Source organism: Nicotiana tabacum, chromosome 7 (assembly GCF_000715075.1).
Source record: "Nicotiana tabacum cultivar K326 chromosome 7, ASM71507v2, whole genome shotgun sequence".
NCBI lineage: Eukaryota > Viridiplantae > Streptophyta > Magnoliopsida > Solanales > Solanaceae > Nicotiana > Nicotiana tabacum.
In genome coordinates, this window is record NC_134086.1 from 89,084,769 (window position 1) to 89,110,684 (window position 25,916).

At 38.4% G+C, this 25,916-nt stretch overlaps 4 protein-coding genes across 8 annotated transcripts; 3 read left to right on the forward strand and 1 right to left on the reverse strand.

The window, feature by feature from the left end:
- The first annotated feature begins 2,931 nt into the window (after positions 1–2,931).
- LOC107777620 (pentatricopeptide repeat-containing protein At3g03580-like) lies at positions 2,932–8,118 on the forward strand. Of its 5 annotated transcripts, none has more exons than XM_016597678.2 (3): positions 2,932–5,866; positions 6,078–6,151; positions 8,014–8,118. In XM_016597678.2, the coding sequence occupies exon 1, from the start codon at positions 2,959–2,961 to the stop codon at positions 5,632–5,634; it is 2,676 nt and encodes an 891-aa protein (XP_016453164.1). In that variant the 5' UTR covers positions 2,932–2,958; the 3' UTR covers positions 5,635–5,866; positions 6,078–6,151; positions 8,014–8,118. The 5 variants fall into 5 exon arrangements, with proteins under 5 accessions (XP_016453164.1, XP_016453163.1, XP_016453161.1 ...); XM_016597677.2 differs by lacking the exon at positions 8,014–8,118 and adding an exon at positions 6,638–7,795; XM_016597675.2 differs by lacking the exon at positions 8,014–8,118 and adding an exon at positions 7,392–7,795.
- Positions 8,039–9,642, reverse strand: LOC107777621 (glutathione transferase GST 23-like). The gene is made up of 2 exons (XM_016597679.2): positions 9,097–9,642; positions 8,039–8,544 (listed from the first exon to the last, which is right to left on the reverse strand). The coding sequence occupies exons 1-2, from the start codon at positions 9,406–9,408 to the stop codon at positions 8,182–8,184; spliced, it is 675 nt and encodes a 224-aa protein (XP_016453165.1). The 5' UTR covers positions 9,409–9,642; the 3' UTR covers positions 8,039–8,181.
- Positions 9,643–11,201: 1,559 nt separating this feature from the next.
- LOC107777619 (uncharacterized) lies at positions 11,202–14,656 on the forward strand. Its single transcript, XM_016597672.2, has 3 exons — positions 11,202–13,492; positions 13,581–13,718; positions 14,521–14,656. The coding sequence occupies exon 1, from the start codon at positions 11,353–11,355 to the stop codon at positions 13,372–13,374; it is 2,022 nt and encodes a 673-aa protein (XP_016453158.2). The 5' UTR covers positions 11,202–11,352; the 3' UTR covers positions 13,375–13,492; positions 13,581–13,718; positions 14,521–14,656.
- A 9,990-nt stretch (positions 14,657–24,646) lies between these two features.
- LOC142162163 (uncharacterized) lies at positions 24,647–25,201 on the forward strand. The gene has a single exon (XM_075218487.1). The coding sequence runs from the start codon at positions 24,647–24,649 to the stop codon at positions 25,199–25,201; it is 555 nt and encodes a 184-aa protein (XP_075074588.1).
- The last annotated feature ends 715 nt before the right edge of the window (positions 25,202–25,916 follow it).

Below are 25,916 nucleotides of genomic sequence, written 5' to 3' on the forward strand. Positions count from 1 at the left end.
CCTTTTGTGGTGCCTACGACGAGTAACCAATGTCCAACCTTCATCGTCATCAGGTTGATTGACTTCAACTTTGTCGCTCTCCAGTAATTCTTCATCTTTACTTTCTTTAAAACCACATAAGTCATCCGGACTGAATGAGCCAAAGGTGATAGAGACTTGGTTTGCGCTTGCTTTCTCATCTTCAAGCACGATCTTTTTTTCGCGAGCCAAATCCATGACTTTATCCTTGAAGACAAAGCACTTCTCCAGAGGGTGGCTTACAAGTCGGTGATATTTGCAGTAGTTCGAGTCATTTGTTTTCCCAGCTTCATTTGGTCGCTTCATCTCCGAAAGCTCAATGAGATTTAACTCGGGGAGTTCTTTGAAAATGGCTGGCACATCAGAATCCAGGAATGGGTACTCTTTTTCCTGCATTTCTTTTAGAGTCAACTTTCCACTTGGCTTGTCTTGAAAAGAAGTGGATTCCATAATCTGCTCATTGCTCACCTTCGTCGTGAACTTCATAGGTTACGTATTAACATTCATAGCTTCTTTGCTTTCAGACTTGGGTACGAACTTGCCCCACTTCCTGACTTCTTGCTTGTCATTCACTTTGCGAGGTTCATAGATGGGTAGCCTTTCATTTCTAGCGGAGGCCATGCTCAATTCTATGTCATGGGCACGAGTTGCAAGTTCTTAAAATGTGCTAGGCTTGATACCTTGCAAGATGTAGTGCAATCCCCAATGCATGCATTGGATGCACATCTCTATGCCTGAAGCTTCACTAAGCCTGTCTTTGCAGTTGAGGCTTGCATTCCTCCAACGATTGATAAAGTCGATAACTGGTTCCCCCTTTCGTTGACGAGTATTTGTAAGTTCTATCATACTCACCGTGCGTCTTGTGCTATAAAAGCGATTGAGGAACTCTTGCTCTAGTTGATCCCAACTGTCGATAGATCCAGCCTCGAGGTCCGTGTACCAATCGAAAGTATTTCCTTTTAGCGAGCGGACAAACTACTTGATGAGGTAATCTCCATAAGTCCCAGCATTGTTGCACGTCTCCACGAAGTGCGCAATATGTTGCTTTGTGTTACCTTTACCATCAAACTGTTGAAACTTCGGAGGTTGATAGCCAGCAGGCATCTTCAACATATCGACCCTTACAGTGTACGACTTTGCATATGTAAGGGAGGATTTGGCAGCAACTTCATATTTGTTCTTAATGGTTCCTTCGATGAACTCCTTCAGTTGATCGATTGGAATCATCCCTTTAGATGAGATAGGGATAGCCTTAGTGGATGATGCTTGTCTTGAGGGGGAGTCACTCTCTAGAACTTCTGGGAGCTTGTCGGGTGCATGGGTAGATTCTTCTTCCATCAAGATTCCCACCATGTTTGTTAGCTTGTAAATTCTAGCCTCTTGATTTTGCATGCATTTGGTCAAGCCAGTGATTGCTTCCGTCAAGTTTGCCAACTGCTCCTCCATAGATAAAGTGTTTGTCACCATGGCTTGCATGAGTGTCGTGGATGACGGAGAGTAGCATGAATTTTCACACAGATTGATCTTTGACTGGCTCACGCTATGTGGTGTAAGTGGGGAGGATCCATCTCTTGAAGCATCATCATCTTCCTTCACAGCAGAGTGCTTGGAGCCGGAGAGGTCAAGCAGAGCAAGAGTTTTCTTGATCTTTTCAGCAACATCGCTTCCTCCTTCAGATACGTTTGTGGAAGATCTTGCTCCTTTTGAGGATGAAGATTCGAAAACAGGGATTGATGCGGACGACACTTGGGGTGCTTGTTGTCCTAAAGAGCTTGCTTTGCTCCTCGTAACTGGTCCGAAGCTTCCAAAGGTGACATCGAGGATGCTTTCCACATCAGCATAGAACCTGGAGTTAACAGCCTTGGTGGATGTTGATCTAGAGTTGATTTTCTTCGAAGCCATTTCAATGTTCTTGAACTTTGGTGATTGAAAAGTTGAGATGAGAGGTAGAGATTGTCCCACCGGGCGTGCCAGAATTTGTAGACAATAAATTTGGTTCGAGAAAATAAAATCAAGAGCGAAAAATATCGCAACAATCGTAGTATTTGATTTCGAATATTTGAGTGTACAATCTCTATGAATCCTCTGATTCTTCTTTTCAATAGTAAATAAATTCAAGGGCCTTTGAGCTTGATCTTGAATATGTATTTGTTGCCATGAACGATGATCTTGTTCTTGAGCTTTAGTTTGATCGCTTGAACTTGACCTTGATTTGTTCGCCGTTCTTGAACTTGAACTTGATTTGTTCTTCGTTCTTGAGCTTGAACTTGATTTTTTAAACTTGATTGCTTGAAGCTTGAAATTTGTAGAGAAATTTGCGGTGTTTGATCCGCGAGTTCTCTCTTGCTTCTTGTTATAACTTCTGGTCCCTTTTCTGAGTTATGAAGACCCCTATTTATAGTTGTGGAAAGGAAGAGTTGTGATAAGAACAAACTTTTTCCGACCAATCAAATTGAAGTGTGACATGACCACATTTGATTGGCGAGAACATGTCACTTGTACACGTGGCGCAATTTCATTGGCCTTTTAGTGTGTCTGGGCATGCCTTGTCATTTTGACACATGGCACGATCCTATTGGCTCTTTCGTTTGACTTGGCGCGCCACGTCATTTGACATGTGGCACCAAACTGGGCATCTAGGAAGATAACATCTTGAGCTTAATTAAGTGGGCTCATCACTTTAGCTCAATTAAATGGGCTAGCCCAATGGATTAAGACTTATTTATTTAATCCATATATATTGAACTTATATAATTAATTCAATTATATTAGTCAATACATTTATTGAACTAATATATTTTGAATTTAAAATATAGTCCAAATTATTTAATGAATTTAATTTTAGTAAAATTTACGTGCCTGGAGATACGTTGGGAACTCACTTGGAATACTATAAAAGCTGTTAGTGTCAAATATTCCAAAGATGTTATTTTTTCATCCATGAAGCTCATAAAGCTTGGCAGTGCAGGCCAAAAAACCGACGATTGCTTTCATTTTTTGCTCTCAAGAGCATTATCTTCTGTTAAAAACCGAACTATTCTCCACAAAGTTCATTCTCTCATAGTAATATCGGGTCAGCACCAATCAACATTCTTCTGTGGAAAACTCATTTCAGAGTACTCCGAGTTCAAAGACCCTGTTTCTTCACTATCCATTTTCCGCATAAATTCACCTACCTATAATGTTTACTTATGGAATACTATCATTAGAGCCATGACCCATAATGGGTTATTCTCTAAAGCATTAGACTTTTATACCCAAATGAGAAAATTAAATGTTAAGCCGGATAATTATACTTTTCCTTCGATTATTAGTTCGTGTGGCAATTTATTGGATCTTAAAATGGCTGAAATTGTTCATGATGATGTTTTGGGAATGGGTTTTGGATCAGATTTGTATATATGTAATGCTTTGATTAATATGTACGCGCGGATGAAGAAATTAGGGAGTGCGCGTGAGGTGTTTGATAAAATGCCTCATAGAGATGTGGTTTCTTGGAATAGTTTGATTTCGGGGTATAGTGCGAATGGGTATTGGGAAGAGGCGGTGGAAGCTTTTCGGGAGGGAAGGTTATTGGGTGTTGTTGCTGATACTTTTACTGTGTCTAGTGTTTTACCTGCATGTGGGGGGTTGATGGAGGTTGAACAGGGTCAGATAGTTCATGGGTTGGTGGAGAAGAATGGAATTAAGGGAGATATGACTGTGAGTAATGGACTTCTTTCGATGTACTTTAAGTTTGAGAGGTTGTTGGACTGTCAGAGAATCTTTGATGAGATGATAGTTAGAGATACTGTCACTTGGAATATCATTATTTATGGGTTTTCTCGCTCCGGGTTGCATCAGGAGTCCATCAACTTGTTTCGAGAAATGGTTTGCGAGTATCAGCCGGATCTGCTTACAATTACTTCTGTTTTACAAGCTTGTGGACATTTGGGGGATTTGAGATTTGGAAGATATGTTCATGACTTTATTTTTAAACACAGATATGAATGTGATACTACTGCTAGCAATATCATTATTAACATGTATGCAAAATGTGGTGATTTAGCAGCTGCAAGGCAAGTATTTGACAACATGAAAAATTGGGATTTGGTCTCATGGAACTCAATGATTAGTGGTTATGTTGAAAATGGGTTTAATAAGGAAGCAGTAGATCTGTTTAAGATAATGAGGATAGACTTGCAACCGGATTCTGTCACCTTTGTGACACTTCTGTCAACCTGTACAAAGTTGATGGACATGAATTTCGCAAGAGAGCTCCACTCTGATATAATTAAGAGAGGATATGATTCCACTCTTATTGTGGGCAATGCTCTTCTAGATGTGTATGCCAAATGTGGTAAAATGGAGCATTCTTTGTGGCAATTTGAAATCATGAATACTAGAGATATTGTAACGTGGAATACTATTATTGCTGCATGTGGTCATAATGAGGAAAGTTACGTAGGTTTAAAGATGCTCAGTAGGATGAGAATGGAAGGTATCATGCCTGATGTTGCTACCATTTTAGGTTCGCTGCCTTTGTGTTCCTTGCTTGCTGCCAAAAGACAGGGGAAAGAGCTGCATGGCTCCATTATCAGGCTTAGTTTTGAGTCACATGTCCCTGTTGGAAATGCACTGATCGAAATGTACTCCAAAACTGGGAGTTTAAAGAATGCAATATCGGTCTTTGAGCACATGAGGATCAAAGACGTGGTGACGTGGACAACAATGATATCTGCATATGGAATGTATGGCGAAGGAATGAAAGCTCTCAGATCTTTTCAAGAGATGAAGGAGAAGGGTACTATTCCAGATCATATTGTTTTTGTTGCCGTTATATATGCATGTAGCCATTCTTGTTTAGTGCAAGAAGGTCGTTCTTTCTTTAACCAAATGAGAAAAGAATACAACATTGAGCCTAGGATTGAACATTATGCTTGCATGGTTGATCTTTTATCACGTTCTGGGCTACTAGCTGAAGCAGAGGACTTTATCCTTTCTATGCCGCTGCAGCCTGATGCAAGTATGTGGGGAGCTCTACTTAGTGCTTGTCGAGCTAGTGGAGATACCAAGACTGCTGAACGTGTTGTAGAACGTCTTGTTAAATTAAACTCTGACGATCCGGGGTATAATGTTTTAGCTTCCAACGTATATGCCAATTTGGGGAAGTGGGACCAAGTGAGAACAATACGAAAATCCTTGAAAGCTAGAGGACTCAAAAAAGGCCCAGGATGTAGTTGGATTGAAATTCGCAACAGAGTTTTTATTTTTGGCACTGGGGATAGGTCCTTTCAACAATACAAACAAGTCAATGAGCTCATACGGGACCTCAACAATGCAATGGATATGGAAGGTTATGTTGCTGACTTAAAATTTGTTTTGCATGATGTTGGTGAAGATGAGAAGATAAATTTTCTTTGTGGGCATAGTGAAAGACTTGCTATAGCATTTGGATTGTTGAACACAAAAGAAGGTTCACCTTTGCAAGTAATGAAGAATCTCCGGGTTTGTGGGGATTGCCACACTTGGACCAAGTATGTGTCAAAAATTGTGCAGAGGGAAATACTAGTTAGAGATGCAAATCGCTTTCACTTGTTTAAGGATGGGACATGTAGCTGCAGAGACTACTGGTGATTAAAGTCTGTCGTACTTCCTCATACTTAGCAGATAAAAAGATTACTACAATTGAAGAAATTAATGATTTATCATTTGGAAACAATCTGGTGGTGAAATATCTCTGATTGTTAGATTTGTGAGGTTTCAAGCTATATCTCCTGTACTATTACGTTTCTACCTTAAGTTGCAGGACTGGTGCACTATTTGACTTCAAAAAGAGATGCAAAAGTATTAAGGATCTTCGTATCTGGTAAAGTCTTCACTTTTTAAATATAAAATTGCTGTTATAGAGTTTGTGAGCCATCTCCAGCGTGCTTTTTTACTTCTGTGTATTCCTGTTAACTCATTATGAGGGTATTTCATTAGAAACTCCTTTATGCTGTGACAAAATTTCAGATAAAATGGTTGTACTTTTATCTTCATTCCTTATTTTGTTTTAATTTTGGCCATTGTCATTGAAGGGCCTGCTTCTTTCTAGTGGAATAGCGTGCCTACTTTCTCATTCGGAGGTCAAAAGATAGAGATACATACAAAGGTATACTACTATATTTCTTTTCTGGTAGGTTAAAAGTACATTAAATTTCTTGCTGTTATACACCTGGTATTGGACGTTTAATTCAATAGTCCAACCATTTAAATCTCATAAGTCAGTAGTTTTGTCCTCTTTATCATGAATGGGTTTATACATACATCAAGAAAAAGAATATACCTGGTAGATCCGTGAGCTTCTTTTCGATTGATCTTTTCATTCGTCCATAATATCTTTTTGTTGCTTCTATCAGTCGGATCATAATTCCAGAAAATAAAGTTTACATGACAAATTAAACACCATTATTGTTAATGACCTCACTAGGTTCTGGGACTATTATCCGAGCAATCAAAAGCTTGATCATAGCCCACCGGGGTTCGAGATATAAGTGGCAGAAGAAAAATGAAAGTTGTCTATAATTATAAGCTAGATATTTCATGGGAACTCGTGTTACTAATTCATTCATTGAATATCTTTCTTGCCCGTATGAAGAATGTGGAATAGCAGGAACCAGCAAAATACTCCTAAAGGGAATGAACACAGAACGTGAGCTACTTTGAGTTCAACTTTGTGCTAGGTGCATGGAGGAAACTTGTATGTAACAATCAAGGGTGTCCTAGGTGGATTTTTATGCTTACTTTAGCTGGTCATGGCAGATTGACTACCAGAGATAGGCTGGCTAGATGGGGTGTAACTGCTGATCAAGTATGCCCTCTTTGTTCTGTAGAGAATGAAAGTGTAGAGCATTTGTTCTTCAGGTGTGACTGAATGGTCTGCCAGAAAGTGGTTGAAGTTGTTACAGTGGCAAGGTATATGTAGAGCCAGTCATGGGCTGGGATAGGAGTGGCAAATGGGCGGGTCGGGTCAGATATGGTTCGGGTCGAAAACGGATAATGAAGAGCGGGGTAAATTATCCGACCCGGCCCATATTTAATACGGATAAAAAACGGGTTAATTGGCGGATAATATGGGTAACCATATTATTCATGACTTCTTGCATATGATCACTTTTGGGAGAATTCTTAGTCTCCCAAATTTGAGGAACCCCCAATTTGAGGCTTTACAAGTGTAAAAGTTAGACCCATTGGTTATCCATTGGTTACCCATTGGTTATCCATTTTCTAAATGGATAATATGGTTCTTATCCATATTTGACCCGTTTTTAAATAGTTCATTATCCAACCCATTTTTTAATGGATAATATGGGTGGTTAACTGTTTTCTTTGAACCATTTTGCCACCCCTAGGCTGGGAGGATGAAATGGCCTTGACAGCAAGTCTTATGCAGGGGAAAACTGCTGGTGCTGCAGTTTTGGAATTGTGCTTGCAGGTGCAATTTACTTTATATGGCGAGAAAGAAATATGAGAGTTTTTCAGGGTAAACAAAGAAATGCTGAAGTGGTTACAAAGCTGCTTGTACAAAAGACATTCTGCAGAGGAACTATGAAATGCAGTTTGACAAGAAGACTGGAGCAACTCAATTACTATCCATAGCATGTATTAGATAATTTTCTTTTGACTAGACTGTGTAGTAGGTTGAACTGGAGCTGGCTGAAATTGGGATGAAATTCCACTTTCAGCTCTTTTTTGTACTGTACATAATTGTTTACTTGGTAATTAAAATTTTTTATTCACCCCCAAAAGAAAAAAACTTTGTGCTAGCTACTTCCTCACTGTTTTTGCTAAGATATTCTACTGCTGCAAGCTGAGCACATAGCTATTTCTGTGGGTATTAGAAAAGAATATCTAGGATATCTTCACTTTAAAATGAATAATTTTTCAGTACTCTAACAGTAACAATTTGATCTTTTGAAATAAAATTACTGTACAATTTATTACTTAATGGACACTTGAAAATTTCATCTGCAGTGTTACTTCAGGTAGCAAGTAAAGATAGCCAAGTAAGAATTTCATAACTTTTATTCCTGATAGTTCAGAAAACATCCAAAACTTGATACAAGCAGTTCAGCCATCAGCTGATGGAGTTTGTTGTTATTTCCATGAACTATAATACAGCAGCAACTTTCACAAACTAGTTCATTTAGCAGCAAATGCTTTCTGGTAATTTTCATGAAGCAGCTGGAATTTGGTCACTAATTTGTCTCGAGGTGGCCAGTGTTCTTTGATTACTGGAGCATCATAAAAGTTATTCATCCATGCTGACAAGAGAGGTAATTTGGCTGCATCGAACAACTTCAGGTCGATTACCTCTTCAAATACATCAAGAAGATATGCCAACCAACCAAGTGAAAGGTCCAGGTATCCTATTTCCTCTCCACCAAAAAATTTCTTCTCTTTCAGTTGCTCTTCAAAGAGTTCTAGATTTTGTACTGCTGGACCAAGAGCTTCGTTTTTCTCGTTTCCTTGTCCTGTGAATACACTCCATATTGATGGCAGAAGCTGCAGACAAAAGAAACATATCAACAAAAATTCAATTCATTCTTGAAAAGTAAGCTTCTTGTTATAACTGGAAAATGTCTACTGTCTGAGTAATACTCACTATTATCTTGTCACTCTCTTCACATATTAATATAGACACAATAAGACAACAATAACAACTGCACATCAGTCTCAAACAAGTTGTGGTCGGTTATATGAAATCTTCACTTCTTTTAAGCTCAACTCATATCATCATCATACAAAAATAAAATAAAAGTGAAAGCATAAAATAAGTTTTTATATATGTGTATATATATATATATCTGTATGTATGTATGTATATCACCTATATGAATCTTTTTCGTTCATTGAGCCCTATCTTTAGCTAAGTCTATATTGATTTTAATGATTTGTAGGTCTTTCAAAACAACTCATTTTAGGTTTACCATGTCTTCTTTTAACACCTTCACTCACCATAGTTTCATACTGACGGACTGGTGCATCCGTAGATGATGCAGTGGCAGAAATTCTTATTTATTTTGTGCTGAAATTAACAGATCAATGGTTTCTTACCTTCTCCTCCCCAAATTTTGCCCAAAAACGCACTGTGGCTTTCTCGTAAGGGTCCTGAGGTAACAAAGGAGCTTCCTTCCAAGTCTCGTCAATATACTCGAGAATTACCAGTGATTCACAGATTGGTTTGCCTTTGTGTACAAGCACAGGAATTTTTTTGTGAACGGGATTATGCTGCAGGAGTTCAGGGCTCTTCTGACTTAAATCTTCATAAATAGTGTCATATTGGATCCCTTTGATGTGTAGTGCCCAAACAGCCCTCAAACCAAATGGGCTCGACCATGTTCTGTGAAGCTTGAGTTCTTCTGCCATGTTGCTTTGCAAGTGATATCTGAAAGTTAAGTCTATTTATACACTCAGGTTGTTCTTTTATTTGACAAAAATGATGTATAATGGAGTATATGTCTAGATATTCATGTGCTTGGAATTTTCTTCCTTAGCATAATTCTGAACCAAACTTTGATCTCAGCCATTGCGTTGCAAAGCGTGGAATTTTCTCAATTGCTACTAGTCAAATATGGACTAATCTTCTTTGTTTGGAATCTTTGGAAAGGATCACGAATTTCTTACATTAAGCTAAAGAATGATTTGGACTTGCCTTATCACAACTTTGTTACCAGAGATGACAACTCCAATGATTTGTTTCACTTGGTCTTTTGTGTTGACTTGTTCTTTGTCTTGTCCTGAGAGGGACATTCGCGTTCGTCTGGTAGTACATGGTGATAGAAGCTTTGTACCTCAAAAATCTCAAGAATTTTAATAAGTATTCAAGTCGATTCCACATTTTCATTAGTTTCAACACTTTAGCACCCCTAATTATATTTTCTACTAGTGTTCTCAGAATTTTTCTAGTACCCAAAGAGCGGAAGGTAACATCATTTGATTCATATTTTCTTATTTCTTTCCGTTATCAAAAGCGTTACGAACTGAAATAGATGGAATTATCAATGGTTAAAAATATGAAAATAGCACGGGCTAGCCAGTTTTCGGACTAGTAATTAAAAAATAGCCAGCGTTTGCAAAGTCATTGGAAAATAGTCATTGTTTTGATGAAACATGGAAAGTTCCAGCATAATATGCAGGATTATGGAGCTCTTGTGCATAAACTTCCAGCATATTATGTTTGAACTCCAGCGCATTATGAAATTCCGACATATTATGCTGGAAACTCATTCGAACTCCAATATATTATGCTGGAATATTTCCTGATTTTTAAGGGTGTTTTTGTTCAGATTTTATCTTTACATGAAAAAGTGGCTAAATTTCGATTACTTTTGAAACTGTGACTATTTTTCAATTACTAGTTGTATATCTGGCTATTTTTTATTTTTTCTGTTAAAAATGTGAAATGTTTATTTTTGGTAAAAATAGCACGGGCTAGCCAGTTTTCGGACTGGTTATTCAAAAATAGCCACGTTTGCAAAGTCATTAAAAAATAGCCACTATTTTGCTGCAATACGGAAAGTTCCAGCATAATATATTGGAGATCGATGCATTTGTGTATGAACTTCTAACATATTATGCTGGAACTCCAACACGCGGAAAGTTTCAGTATATTATGCTAGACCGGTATATAATACTGGAACTCCAGTATATTATATTGGAGTTCCAGTATAATATACTGGAGTTCCAGTCTACTTATGCTGGAATTTTAGTATATTATACTGGATTATTTTTCCAGATTTTGAATAGTGTTTTCGTTCAAATTTATCTTTACATGAAAAGTGACTAAATTTCGATTACTTTTGAAACTATGGCTATTTTTGAATGACCACCTGTAAATCTGACTATTTTTGAATTTCTCACTTATTTTTGGGCTTATATAGCCCATCTACCTAACAGAAGCCTTCTACTAGCCCAATGCTATAATTGGCCTTTTTATACAAATAGCCACTACCCTGAAGTCACCTGATCTGAAATTTAAAATCTAAAACTAACTCTTCAGACCATGGATCTAATTTTTAAAAAGCGATCAACTTTCCAAATACAAGGCCTCAAAAGTGGTCACCCTGTGCGAATAATTTCCGCGGGAACACTTCCTTGTGCTCGTAGTCTTATTCAAGTGATCTCACAAATTTTCAGGGAAAGAAATTCATCACAAATTTCAAAATCTACTAGTAGCAAATTTGATTTCTACACTTGGAACGAAATTACTGATCTCATTGCTAGTACCATAATTTGATTAGAATATTCATCATGGATGATAATTGAATATTAAAACCAAAAATATCAAAAAAAGAAGAAAATTTTATTATTATGCATAGACGGCTCAAATGGGCTTCGCACATTTGCTTTAGGAGCGTAAAGTCTTATTCTTGGATTCGTTATGTGAGTTCCAATGCAAACTCGTTGTACAATTGGAACTCAAGAATTACTTGCTATTTTAAGAAAGGTGATGTTGAGGCGGCATGCAAGCTGTTTGATGAAATGCCCCAAAAGAATGTAGTAACTTGGAACTGTATGATATCTGGGTATATCAGAAATGGGATGATTAATCCTGCTCAAAAAGTGTTTGATGCAATGCCTAGCAGAAATGTTGTTTCTTGGACAGCCATGTTAAGCGGGTATGCCAAAAATGGGAATTTAGAGGTGGCACGGCGTATGTTTGATGGAATGGATGATAAGAATGTGGTTTGCTGGAATTCGATGATCTCGGGGTATGTGAGCAATGGGAGAGTAGAGGAAGGTAGAGAATTGTTTGATCTGATGCAGATTAAGAATGATGTGTCATGGGCGATTATAATTGAAGGCTATTTCAGATATGGGGATGTGAGTGAAGCTGAGAGGTTGTTTAGTGAAGCACCAGTGAAAAGTGTGCCACTTTGTAATGCTATGTTAGCAGGTTATGCTGAAATGCGGAGGACTGAGGATGCAGATAAGTTATTTATGAGAATGGATACACATGATGTGGCTTCTTGGACTAGTATGATCACGTGCTTATCAAGAGCGAGGGAGGTGGAGAAAGCTAGAAGTTTATTTGATGATATGCCTGAGAAGGATGTAGTCGCTTGGACTGCCATGATTCAAGGGTACTGTGAAAATAATAACATAGAGGAGGCAGAAAAACTTTTTGCTGCAATGCCTCACAGGGATATTATTGCTTGGAATTCAATGCTAAGTGGTTATCTGCAGAACGGAAGACTGCAAGATGCTCTTCACCTGTTTCATAAGATGCCTTGGCGGAATACAGTATCATGGAATTTGATGTTATGGGGTTATGTTCAGCAAGATGATATAACTAATGCTCGAGAGTTGTTTGAGCAGATGCCTAGAAAAGATGAAACCTCGTGGAACACTATGGTTTCGGGATATCAAAATGAGGAAGCTTTGCTTTTATATGTCCAGATGTTGCGAAATAATTACAAGCCGGATCAGAGCACATTTTCCAATGTGGTCTCATTGTGTGGTGTTCTTGCTTTGCATGCTTGGGGAAGAGCTTTGCATGCCTGTGTAACCAAGAGTGGCTTTCAAAATGACACAATGATAACGAGTGCGTTCATATCCATGTATTCTAGGTGTGGATTTATAAATGATGCTTCCTCGCTTTTCAGAAATATGAAAAGACCCGACACAATAGCATGGAATGCCATGATTGTATCACAAGCATGTCATGGTTCGGCTAAAGAGGCCCTTGATCTTTTTCTTTGTATGATTCAAGCTGGATATGAACCAGACCATGTAACTTTTCTTGGTGTCCTAACTGCATGTGCTCATTCTGGATTAGTGGACATGGGTTGGAGCTACTTTATATCAATGGAGAAAAGGTGGAGTATAATTCCAAAGGCTGAGCACTATAATTGCATGGTTGATCTCCTTGGGAGATCAGGTATGCTAGCTGAAGCCTTCGACCTTGTCAAACAAATTCCTGTAGATCTCCCTGCACGTGCTTGGGAGACATTATTTAGTTGTTGTAGAGTCCACGAAAATTTTGATTTAGGTGATCTTGTAGCGAAGAAACTTCTAAGCCTTCAGCCTTCTAATATTGGAATGTGTGTCCTTTTATCAAATATGTATTCTGCAAGAGGAATGTGGAAAGATGCAGCTCGTGTGAGAGCACTACTTAAAAAGTATGATTTGAAGAAAGAATTGGCATGTAGTTGGATTGAGATAAATGGTTGTATATCTCAGTTTGTTTCAAATGAAAGGTGTAATCCCAGAGCAAAGGACATATACAAAGAACTAAAAAGTCTTTCTGCACTGATTGAGGATAGTGGCACAGTAATGTATCAGGGATGCTATTCAAAATTCAGTTCTTCTGAAGAAATTAATGTTTCTTAACATGTTTTTTCCCTGTATTCCTATCTATAAAAGTTCCTGAGTAGAATTTCTGGTTCCTTCTTGATGAATTCATCTAGTATTGGAACATTACCCAATAGCCTTCAAATCTCATTAAGAGGTTGGTTCTTCAAACATCTCTAAATTGAAGAGCTACGCATGTGAATCTTGTGCACATGCATCAACTTAAAGCTTCTCTTTCTTCGCAGATGTTGCTTGATATCTGTTACAGATGCTAGTCCAGTATGTGATTGTATGAAGACCTGAAACCTTATGCTTGACGAAAGTACTCTCGATGTTAGTCAGAGTTGGGTGCAATTACTGGTGAAAGCTGTGAGTTTTGGAAGGTAAGTTCAAAATTAAGCAGTTTTACATTTTATTTATGAGAGCTAGATGAAAATCTTGAATATAGTTGTGCTTGACAAAAGTGAAAATCGAATTAAGCTCCTGCAGACTATTAGGATAAAATTTTCAAATGCCTTGCATAGCCTCTATATATTCATCAATGAGAAAACAGAAACGTTTATGCAATGCTTTAGAGGAACTTTTAAACTGAATACTAGTAAGTTTTCGCATACAAGGTAGGAGATGTAGGGTAGGATACTTATATATCTTTTGACTTATGAACTTAGTAAATTAAGTATAAATAAATACAACATTAAGAATATGCACATAGCGAATAAAAAATAGACATGGATTTATAAAATCACCAGTCAACTCTGTCCTATAAAATCATAATCTAAAATAAGATAGGTTACAATCTAAATTATAGATAGAGCACTTAACTTGAAATAAAGAATTAAAGTATTATAATTTAAAAACCGTATAGTGGGGATTGAGAATGTACGGGTAAAATATACTGCTTGGGATAGGGGGAGAAAATGTCTATAGTGTAAAATCGGAGAGAGAATTTGATTTTGAAGACAATAGGAGGGACAAAATGATTTTCACTCATAAAATTGCTTTAAAGAACCGAAAAACCTAAGTTTTGTCCAACTTCATGACAATTTTTTCTCTGTCTTTTGTATTAATAAGGTTAAAATTAACGACATTACCATTTCATATTTTATAAACAACCTTCCGCTTTAAACGCTTTTCTTCTTTCCTGTCTGAAATTGTCCTTCCTGTTGTTTCTTTTTTGCATCTCAGGAAAAGCAGGTACCCGAAAAAAGAAAATAGGAAAAAGAGAGATCTTGATTGCATGATCTCCATTAGAGGGGAGGAGGAGGAAGAATCTGGAAGAGAGAAAAATGACGACAATGAAAGAAAAACAAACATACTAGAGTAAGGGAGGGAGAAGGGAAGAGGAAAACAAAGAATAGAAGAAAAGAAATCAACGGAAAGAAAAGAAACAGATCCTCTGTAGGGATATAAAAAGGAAAATATTTGAAGAGGGACAATGGAGGAGAGGGAGGGGGATTTGAGGGTTCCTCTGATCTCTTCCTTGTTCTGTCTTTGTGTACTAACGGGTGGTGTCCTCCTTGTTCTCTACCTTTTCGTGCCAGATCACTCCCAGCCATGGTTTCCAGCTGCAGGATTGATCTTGATTGGTTCTCCGTACATATTTTGGCTCCTGACTTACTTTTACACCAGCATGAAATGGTGCTGTTTTGGCGACAGCAGCATGGACAACCGCCAGATTTCAAGGCGCACCTCAAGGGCTGCCACAATGGCAAACCCTGGGATGGCCAGGACTGATTCCAAGGCAAATGCTGCGGCCTCTAATAACAATAGCATTAACAATGGCAAACAAGAAAGTGGCCATATCCAACAAGATGGAGGAGATGCATCATCCATCAACTCTGCAAAGGAAATTGAGATGCCTTTAGCCTTATCAGTTGCTTCTTCATGAAATGAATACTTTATCAAGAAATGATCTGGTGAGGTGGATTGATAAATGGCTGCATTATGCATGAGCTATCACAGGACCGAGAGATTTGGATTTGCTGAGATAATTTATAATTCAAGGATCATGTCATCATTCAGGAGCTGTTAAGGATGGTGAAGATGCGTGATAATGGTGAATGTAAGTAGAAATAGCACAAACAGATATTTTAACTTGTCTTGATATTTACAAAAATTGAACAAACAAAAAATTGCTCTTCTTGTTTCATAGGTAGTTCTCTCTTATTTCCTATTTAGTCTCATCCCCTCTCTCCTCCCCCAACTTTTCTTAGTTTCTCTTGAAACTTCAAGTTCAACCGATACGGTACTCTCCCTTTTAGTGATTACAGAATATCAATGATAAATTTGGTATAGTATACCTTCTTGTTCTATCTCAGATTCCTTATTTGGTCAGTCTATGTGGTTTATTGGTATGCATAATTAGAATTTGACTTAAGGATTGAGATTTACCAGTATGAAGCATGAAAACATATTGATCATGTTTTAATCGTCATATGATGCTGCCAGAATTTGTTAATGAAAGTATAAAGTAGGTGCAAAACTAAGAGATTATGTAGCCAGGCAGTAGGCAAAGTAGTTGCACAATCTTTTGACTAGTTCCGATTTGACTATAGATGGGAGTCGCACAAGGAAACAATGGAAAGGAACTAACGATATAAGGGGTCGTTTGGTAAAATGGTGGGATATTCTATGAGATTAGTTATCCCACCTTCTAGCTAATTCCACCATTTTAGAGTAAGTTATTATGGAATTAGCTAATACCCCAAACCAAACAAAATTTTATCTCGGAATTATTATTATTATCTCATGTACCAAACGACCCCTAAAGTGTCAACAAGTGAGCCTATGTATTCCTAATGAGAAGTTAAATACAACAAGGATGGCATCAATAGAAAGGGAGAGAGGTTGTTGTTGGGATATATATAAATATTTCAACTTCCATACATTAACCGTGTATGAAATTTTTATACTATACGAGAAGGTCACTTAAAAGATAAATATATCTAAAAATGAGGTAAGTAAACCCTATTACAATAAATTAAAATAGATTTTGTTTTACCAATAATTATATATATATATATATATATATATATATATATATATATATATATATATATATGTTAAATCCAAATATAAAAAGAGGTTAACACCTTTGAGATTATGCTTATCATTTTATGTACGGAGACTGGCAATGCTATGTCGGAACTTCGCTCCAACAAGATGGGACATCCAAGAGTATAAATGAGTCAGTAAAAATAGCAGGGGCTAGCCAGTTTTCGAATTGGTCATTCAAAAATAGCCAGCGATTACAAAGTCATTAAAAATAGCCACTATTTTTGCTGCAACAGGGACCGATCCAGTATAATATACTGGAGATCCGTGCACATGTGTATGAACTTCTAGCATATTATGCTAGAACTCTAACACGCAGAAAGTTCCAGCATAATATATTGAAAATTGGAGCACATGTGTATGAACTTCCAGCATATTATACTGGACCGGTATATTATACTGGAACTCCAGTATATTATGCTGGAGTTCCGGTATACTTATGTTGGAACTCCATTATAATATACTAGAGTTCCTATATACTTATGCTGGAACTCCAGTATATTATGCTGGATTATTTTTCAGATTTTGAATTACGTTTTCGTTCAGATTTATCTTTACATGAAAAATGGCTAAGTTTCGATTACTTTTGAAACTGTGATTATTTTTGAATGACCACTTGTAAATCTGGCTATTTTTAAATTTCTCCCCGTGAGTCAAGGTCTCAAAGCCCAGGCTCCATATAGCATTTAGGGGCCGCCAATAGTCGTTCAATGTAACTACCTCGTTCAAAAGCTTACTCTGCTACTATAATGTGCTTTTGTATATTTTGTGGCCTCTTGTCATTCTTTTTCATAGATCGAACACAATTTTTTTTTTTTGATAAAAGGTTAGTTGGGGGTTTGTGTTTCCTGTCATGCTTAGAGGATTTTAAGGAACTTGTGGACACCAATTGTTTCTATGATAGAAAGGTGGACAAGAAAGTTGACACAACTAGGGGAATTGTGACCACACCACAGAACCTGCGCTGTTGATTTGCTTGCAAGTGACACTAGATGCCGGCGATCCAAAATCTAATTGCGATTACTTCAATTTTTAAGATTCTCAATATTAAATAAGATAAAATATAGTAATATTTGTTATATATATATATATATACATGATGATGTCCATCTCATTGAAGAAGTATTAGGCATGTGCCTAATAAGAGTTTTCTTTGGTTTGGTAGCCAACCTTGTTGACTTGGTTTGGTTGGTAGCCAACCTTGTTGAATTAGTTTGGTTTGGTAGCCAACTTTGTTGAATTGTGAAAAGTGTGTGTAATTATCAAATATTGTAGGCTTTAGAGGGTGAAGCTTTGGCTATAAAAGGAGAGCTTCAACTCTCATTTCTTCACACCAACAAAGAGAGAAAGAAAGAGTGAGGTTTCACAGACAAGGTATAAGAAAATAGTCTGTGAAGAAAATAGAGAGTGAGTGATATTGTAGTGAGGTGGGAATATCAAAAGAGGGTTATTTCTTTTGAGTGTTGTAGTGGTCTTTGGAGTATTTACCTCCGACCTACAAAGTGTAAAATTCCTTACTATAGTGATATCAGTTGCTCCTCTCGGGGTCGTGGTTTTTTCCCTTATTCAGAAGGGTTTTTCACGTAAAAATTTTGGTGTCATTGTTACTCTTTTATTCTTGTTAATTACTGTATCTCGGTGCTACATTATTATTCCGCTTTATTACCGTGAATATTATTTTGGTAAGGGGTTTATTCCCAACAACTGGTATCAGAGCACAGGTTCTGCTCGTTCACTGAAATACTATTCACTGTCGGTAGTACTATACTTGGTGAAAAATAAAAATGTCCGGAGTAAAGTACGAGGTAGCAAAATTCAACGGAGATAACGGTTTCTCAACATGGCAAAGAAGGATGAGAGATCTGCTCATCCAACAAGGATTACACAAGGTTCTAGATGTTGATTCCAAAAAGCCTGATACCATGAAAGCTGAGGATTGAGCTGACTTGGATGAAAGAGCTGCTAGTGCAATTAGGTTGCACTTATCAGATGATATGGTAAATAACATCATTGATGAAAACACTGCACGAGGAATTTGGACAAGGTTGGAAAGCCTATACATGTCCAAAACGCTGACAAATAAATTGTACCTGAAGAAGCAGTTATACGCCATACACATGAGTGAAGGTATGAATTTTTTGTCACATTTAAATGTGTTTAACGGACTAATCACACAGCTTGCCAACCTCGGAGTGAAAATCGAGGAAGAAGATAAAGCCATCTTGCTATTGAACTCGTTGCCATCTTCGTACGATAATTTGGCAACAACCATCCTGCATGGTAAGACTACTATTGAGTTGAAAGATGTCACATCGGCTCTTCTACTCAATGAGAAGATGAGAAAGAAGCCTGAAAATCAAGGACAGGCTCTCATCACAGAAGGTAGAGGCAGGAGTTATCAAAGGAGTTCGAACAACTATGGTAGATCCGGAGCTCGTGGGAAGTCAAAGAACCGATCCAAATCAAGAGTCAGAAATTTCTACAACTGTAATCAACCAGGTCACTTCAAAAGAGATTGCCCAAATCCAAGGAAGGGCAAAGGTGAAACCAGTGGCCAGAAGAATGACGACAACACAGCCGCCATGGTGCAAAATAATGATAATGTTGTCCTCTTTATAAATGAGGAAGAGGAATGCATGCACCTGTCAGGTTCAGAGTCGGAATGGGTGGTTGACACAGCGGCATCTCACCATGCCACACCGGTAAGAGATCTTTTTTGCAGATATGTAGCAGGTGATTTCGGCACAGTGAAAATGGGTAACACAAGTTACTCAAAGATTGCGGGGATTGGTGACATTTGTATCAAGACAAATGTCGGATGCACATTGGTTCTAATGGATGTGCGGCATGTACCTGATTTACGGATGAACTTGATCTCGGGAATTGCTTTAGACCGAGATGGATACGAGAGCTATTTTGCAAATCAAAAGTGGAGACTCACTAAGGGATCATTGGTGATTGCAAAGGGAGTTGCTCGTGGCACGTTGTACAGGACAAATGCAGAAATATGCCAAGGTGAATTGAACGCGGCACAAGATGAGATTTCTGTAGATTTGTGGCACAAAAGAATGGGTCATATGAGCGAGAAGGGATTGCAGATTCTTGCCAAGAAATCACTCATTTCTTATGCCAAAGGTACAACGGTAAAACCTTGTGACTACTGTTTATTTGGTAAGCAGCATAGAGTCTCATTTCAGACATCGTCTGAAAGAAAATTGAATATACTTGATTTAGTATATTCTGATGTTTGCGGCCCAATGGAAATTGAATCAATGGGCGGTAACAAATATTTTGTTACTTTTATTGATGATGCTTCACGAAAATTATGGGTTTATATTTTGAAAACCAAAGATCAGGTGTTTCAAGTTTTCCAGAAGTTTCATGCTCTAGTAGAAAGGGAGACGGGTCGAAAGCTAAAGCGTCTCCGAAGTGACAATGGAGGTGAGTACACTTCAAGGGAATTTGAAGAGTATTGTTCAAGTCATGGGATCAGACATGAAAAGACAGTTCCTGGAACCCCACAGCACAATGGCGTAGCCGAGAGGATGAACCGCACCATTGTGGAGAAGGTGAGAAGCATGCTCAGAATGGCTAAACTGCCTAAGTCATTCTGGGGTGAAGCAGTTCAGACAGCCTGTTACCTGATCAATAGGAGTCCATCAGTTCCGTTGGCGTTTGAAATCCCAGAGAGAGTCTGGACCAACAAGGAGGTGTCCTACTCGCATCTGAAGGTGTTCGGTTGCAGAGCTTTTGCACATGTACCAAAAGAGCAGAGAACAAAGCTGGATGATAAATCTGTTCCCTGCATATTTATCGGATATGGAGATGAAGAGTTCGGGTACAGACTGTGGGATCCTGTAAAGAAGAAGGTCATCAGAAGCAGAGATGTAGTCTTCCGAGAAAGTGAAGTTGGAACTGCTGCTGATATGTCAGAAAAGGTGAAGAATGGTATAATTCCTAACTTTGTTACTATTCCTTCTACTTCTAACAATCCCACAAGTGCAGAAAGTACGACCGACGAGGTTGCCGAGCAGGGGGAGCAACCTGGTGAGGTTATTGAGCAGGGGGAGCAACTTGATGAAGGTGTCGAGGAAGTGGAGCACCCCACTCAGGGAGAAGAACAACCTCAACCTCTGAGGAGATCAGAGAGGCCAAGGGTAGAGTCACGCAGGTACCCTTCCACAGAGTATGTCCTCATCAGTGATGAGGGGGAGCCAGAAAGTCTTAAGGAGGTGTTGTCCCATCCAGAAAAGAACCAGTGGATGAAAGCTATGCAAGAAGAGATGGAATCTCTACAGAAAAATGGCACATACAAGCTGGTTGAACTTCCAAAGGGTAAAAGACCACTCAAATGCAAAGGGGTCTTTAAACTCAAGAAAGATGGAGATGGCAAGCTGGTCAGATACAAAGCTCGATTGGTGGTTAAAGGCTTCGAACAGAAGAAAGGTATTGATTTTGACGAAATTTTCTCCCCCGTTGTTAAAATGACTTCTATTCGAACAATTTTGAGCTTAGCAGCTAGCCTAGATCTTGAAGTGGAGCAGTTGGATGTGAAAACTGCATTTCTTCATGGAGATTTGGAAGAGGAGATTTATATGGAGCAACCAGAAGGATTTGAAGTAGCTGGAAAGAAACACATGGTGTGCAAATTGAATAAGAGTCTTTATGGATTGAAGCATGCACCAAGGCAGTGGTACATGAAGTTTGATTCATTCATGAAAAGTCAAACATACCTAAAGACCTATTCTGATCCATGTGTATACTTCAAATGATTTTCTGAGAATAACTTTATTATATTGTTGTTGTATGTGGATGACATGTTAATTGTAGGAAAAGACAAGGGGTTGATAGCAAAGTTGAAAGGAGATCTGTCCAAGTCATTTGATATGAAGGACTTGGGCCCAGCACAACAAATTCTAGGGATGAAGATAGTTCGAGAGAGAACAAGTAGAAAGTTGTGGCTATCTCAGGAGAAGTACATTGAACGTGTACTAGAACGCTTCAACATGAAGAATGCTAAGCCAGTCAGCACACCTCTTGCTGGTCATCTAAAGTTGAGTAAGAAGATGTGTCCTACAACAGTGGAGGAGAAAGGGAACATGGCTAAAGTTCCTTATTCTTCAGCAGTCGGAAGCTTGATGTATGCAATGGTATGTACTAGACCTGATATTGCTCACGCAGTTGGTGTTGTCAGCAGGTTTCTTGAAAATCCTGGAAAGGAACATTGGGAAGCAGTCAAGTGGATACTCAGGTACCTGAGAGGTACCACGGGAGATTGTTTGTGCTTTGGAGGATCTGATCCAATCTTGAAGGGCTATACAGATGCTGATATGGCAGGTGACATTGACAACAGAAAATCTACTACTGGATATTTATTTACATTTTCAGGGGGAGCTATATCATGGCAGTCTAAGTTGCAGAAGTGCGTTGCACTTTCAACAACTGAAGCAGAGTACATTGCCGCTACAGAAACTGGCAAGGAGATGATATGGCTCAAGCAATTCCTTCAAGAGCTTGGATTGCATCAGAAGGAGTATGTCGTCTATTGTGACAGTCAAAGTGAAATAGACCTTAGCAAGAACTCTATGTACCATGCAAGGACCAAACACATTGATGTGAGATATCATTGGATTCGAGAAATGGTAGATGATGAATCTCTAAAAGTCTTGAAGATTTCTACAAGTGAGAATCCCGCAGATATGCTGACCAAGGTGGTACCAAGGAACAAGTTCGAGCTATGCAAAGAACTTGTCGGCATGCACTCAAACTAGAAGACAGTGCTACCTCCTCTAGATGAATGAGACTGGAGGGGGAGATTGATGATGTCCATCTCATTGAAGAAGTATTAGGCATGTGCCTAATAAGAGTTTTCTTTGGTTTGGTAGCCAACCTTGTTGACTTGGTTTGGTTGGTAGCCAACCTTGTTGAATTAGTTTGGTTTGGTAGCCAACTTTGTTGAATTGTGAAAAGTGTGTGTAAATTGTCAAATATTATAGGCTTTAGAGGGTGAAGCTTTGGCTATAAAAGGAGAGCTTCAACTCTCATTTCTTCACACCAACAAAGAGAGAAAGAAAGAGTGAGGTTTCACAGACAAGGTATAAGAAAATAGTCTGTGAAAAAAATAGAGAGTGAGCGATATTGTAGTGAGGTGAGAATATCAAAAGAGGGTTATTTCTTTTGAGTGTTGTAGTGGTCTTTGGAGTATTTACCTCCGACCTACAAAGTGTAAAATTCCTTACTATAGTGATATCAGTTGCTCCTCTCGGGGTCGTGGTTTTTTCCCTTATTCAGAAGGGTTTTCCACGTAAAAATTTTGGTGTCATTGTTACTCTTTTATTCTTGTTAATTACCGTATCTCGGTGCTACATTATTATTCCGCTTTATTACCGTGAATATTATTTTGGTAAGGGGTTTATTCCCAACAATATATATATATATATTGATATCAGATGAACTAATAACTAAAAAGGCTACATCCATCTCTGCTAGATGCCACGGCATGACAGCATCAAGCAGTATTGGATTTGATAATTACGAACTTTTTGCTACGCTCATTGCCTAAATTTTTATGGCGGTTTAGGTTTAAAAAAGGAAAGAGTGACGTTATATTGGAATTATTGAACAGTGCATGACGTGCCATATTGTGAATTTTTGGTTGCAATTCAACTGATAATTCCATGACGATATATATGTTTTAAAAATGTTAGGTAGGAGAAGACAGTTCTTTTTTTCTTCTTTTTGCAGAGATCCCAACAATAATACATGAGATTCAACTAGAGTATTTGAATAGAATAATCATCGAGTGCACACTTCATCTTTTCCTTCTATTTTAAGAAATCATCAGTAATCTTTGTATTATATTTCATTGGGACATGGAATATTAAAAGCAAAGAAACTGGATATTTGCTTACGGTTGATTTCAATAAGTCAAGTACTAATAGAAGTTTGTAATTAAATATCTGGGGACAACAAAATTCCTGCAAGTACTAAAAATGTAACGCTATTGTGAATTAAGAAATGTCAAAAGGTTCACCTCATTAATCTCTAGATAATTGTATCATATCAACTTATTTAATATTACTGAGAAAGGAAAAAGAGAAAGGATTAAACTACAATTTATGCTAGAATTTATGAAATTGTATCATGATTGTCAAGTGTGTTTTTTTCATTAAATTTATGATTAAGTAATATATTTTCACTTTAGTTTACAAACAGGGTGTGTTAAGGGGCGGTCAACTGACCACCCTTCGTCGAAAAATTACATTACATATATAGGTAAAATATTAGGTTTTAGAGGTATGCAACATATATTGAACACTCTTTGTTGGAGAAATTTTTCACTTCTTTCAAGTTTGAATACCTTTAAGGAAATTCAAGGCTTCGCCATTGTTTACAAACACGAGGTGCGAGTAAATAGTTTTTGGCGAGGCATAACCTACTACAACAATAACAACAACAACAACAACAACAACAACAACAACAACAACAACAACAACAACAACAACAACAACGACCCAGTCCCACAAGTGGGGTCTGGGGAGTGTAATATGTACGCAGACCTTACCCCTACCCCGAGGGGCAGAGAGGTTGTTTCCAGGAGACCCTCGGCTCAAAAAAGCAACAAGAGACGATATATTAGTACTATCAATAGACTCATAATAAAATAACATAAAATAATATAACATAGCACAAAATAACATAAAATAATAGCAATATAAGAAATATAGGAAATACGAGAAAGATGGAAGGTATAATAATATCCAGCAGATAAAGCCCTGCATCAGTAGCTGACCAGCATAACCTACTACAAGAACAACAATAAATCCAGTATAATCTCACATGTGGAGTTTGGGGAGGGTAGTGTGTATGTAGACCTTACTGTAAATATAGAAAGTAGGGGTATTTATAAAAATTCGAAAAATCGAACCAAACCGATCAAAAAAAATGATACTCTTTTGGTTTGGTTTAGTTTTGATTTTGAAATTTAAAAACCAATCAAATTTGGTTTGATTTTGGTTTTAATAAGAAAATAATCAAAAAAAAAATCAAACCGAACCAATCGACTATAGAAGTAGCTATTTAAAATTTATTTTATATATATATATGTGTGTGTGTGTGTGTGTGTGTTACTTTCCAAAGTTTGGCGGTGAAGACTCAGATCGATTACCTTCTCCTCAAAAGGTGTAATAGAGGGTAGTGCAAGGATTGCAAGGTTATCCCGGGAGAGACCCTTGCGACTTAGCATAGGCTCTTAGTGATGGACATCGGCATTATGATGAAGAGGAAGAAGAGGTATGCTCGTGGCCGACCGAGGATTAGATGGGGAGCTTTAACCAAGGATAAAGCCCAGGAGTTGGAGGGGAGGTTATCCGCTATGGGAGTTTGGAGGAGTAGTGGAGACACGAGCACTATGTGGTCAACGACGGCGAACTATGTGAAGGAGGCGGCGAGAGAGGTGCTAGGTATATCGAAGGATTTTTCTGGCAGGCACCAAGGCGACTGGTGGTGGAATGACATAGTCCAAGGTAAAGTGGAGGCGAAGAAGGTAGCGTACGCGAAGTTGGCAGAGAGCACAAGCGATGAGGAGAGGAGAGAGAATAGAGAGAGGTACAAAGTGGCTAGGAAGGAGGCAAAACTGGCGGTCACGGAGGCTAAGAATGCAACGTTTAGCCGTCTATACGAGGAAGGCAGGGACAGGAAGTTGTTTTGGCTGGCTAAAGCAAGGGAGAGGAAGGCCCGAGATCTGGACCAAGTAAGGTGCATCAAAGACAATGATGGTAGAGTATTGATGGGAGAGTCCCAGATTAAGTAGAGATGACAAATGTACTTTTATGGTCTTCTAAATGAGGAGGGGGCCCGGGATATAGCGCTAGGGGACTTGGGGCATTTGGAGAGTCTTCGAGATTTTAGGTATTGCAGGCGCATTAAGGTGGAGGAGGTCGTGAGGGCTTTGCATAATATGAGTAGGGGTAGAGCGACCGAGCTATATGAAATTCCGGTTGAGTATTGGAAGTGTGTGGGTAGAGCAGGATTGGAGTGGCTGACTGGGTTGTTCAATGTAATTTTTAGGACGAAAAGGATGCCGGAGGAATGGAGGTCGAGTATAGTGGTACCGTTATACAAGAACAAATGTGATATCCAGTGTTATAATAATTATAAAGGTATCAAGTTACTTAGCCATACCATGAAAGTCTGGGAGAAGGTGGTGGAGGTGATGGTGAGGAAGACGACGTCTGTATCTAACAATCAGTTTGGGTTCATGTCGGGCCGCTCCACTACGGAAGCTATCCACCTTATAGGAGGTTGGTGGAACAGTACATGAATAAGAAGAAGGATCTGCACATGGTGTTTATTGACTTGGAGAAAGCATATGATAAGGTTCCTAAGGAGGTACTCTAGAGATGTCTTGAGGCGAAAGGCGTGTCGGTAGCCTACATAAGAGCGATCAAGGACATATATGATGGAGCTAAGACTAAGATTAGGATTGTGGGAGACGACTCAGAGCATTTTCCGGTTGTTATGGGATT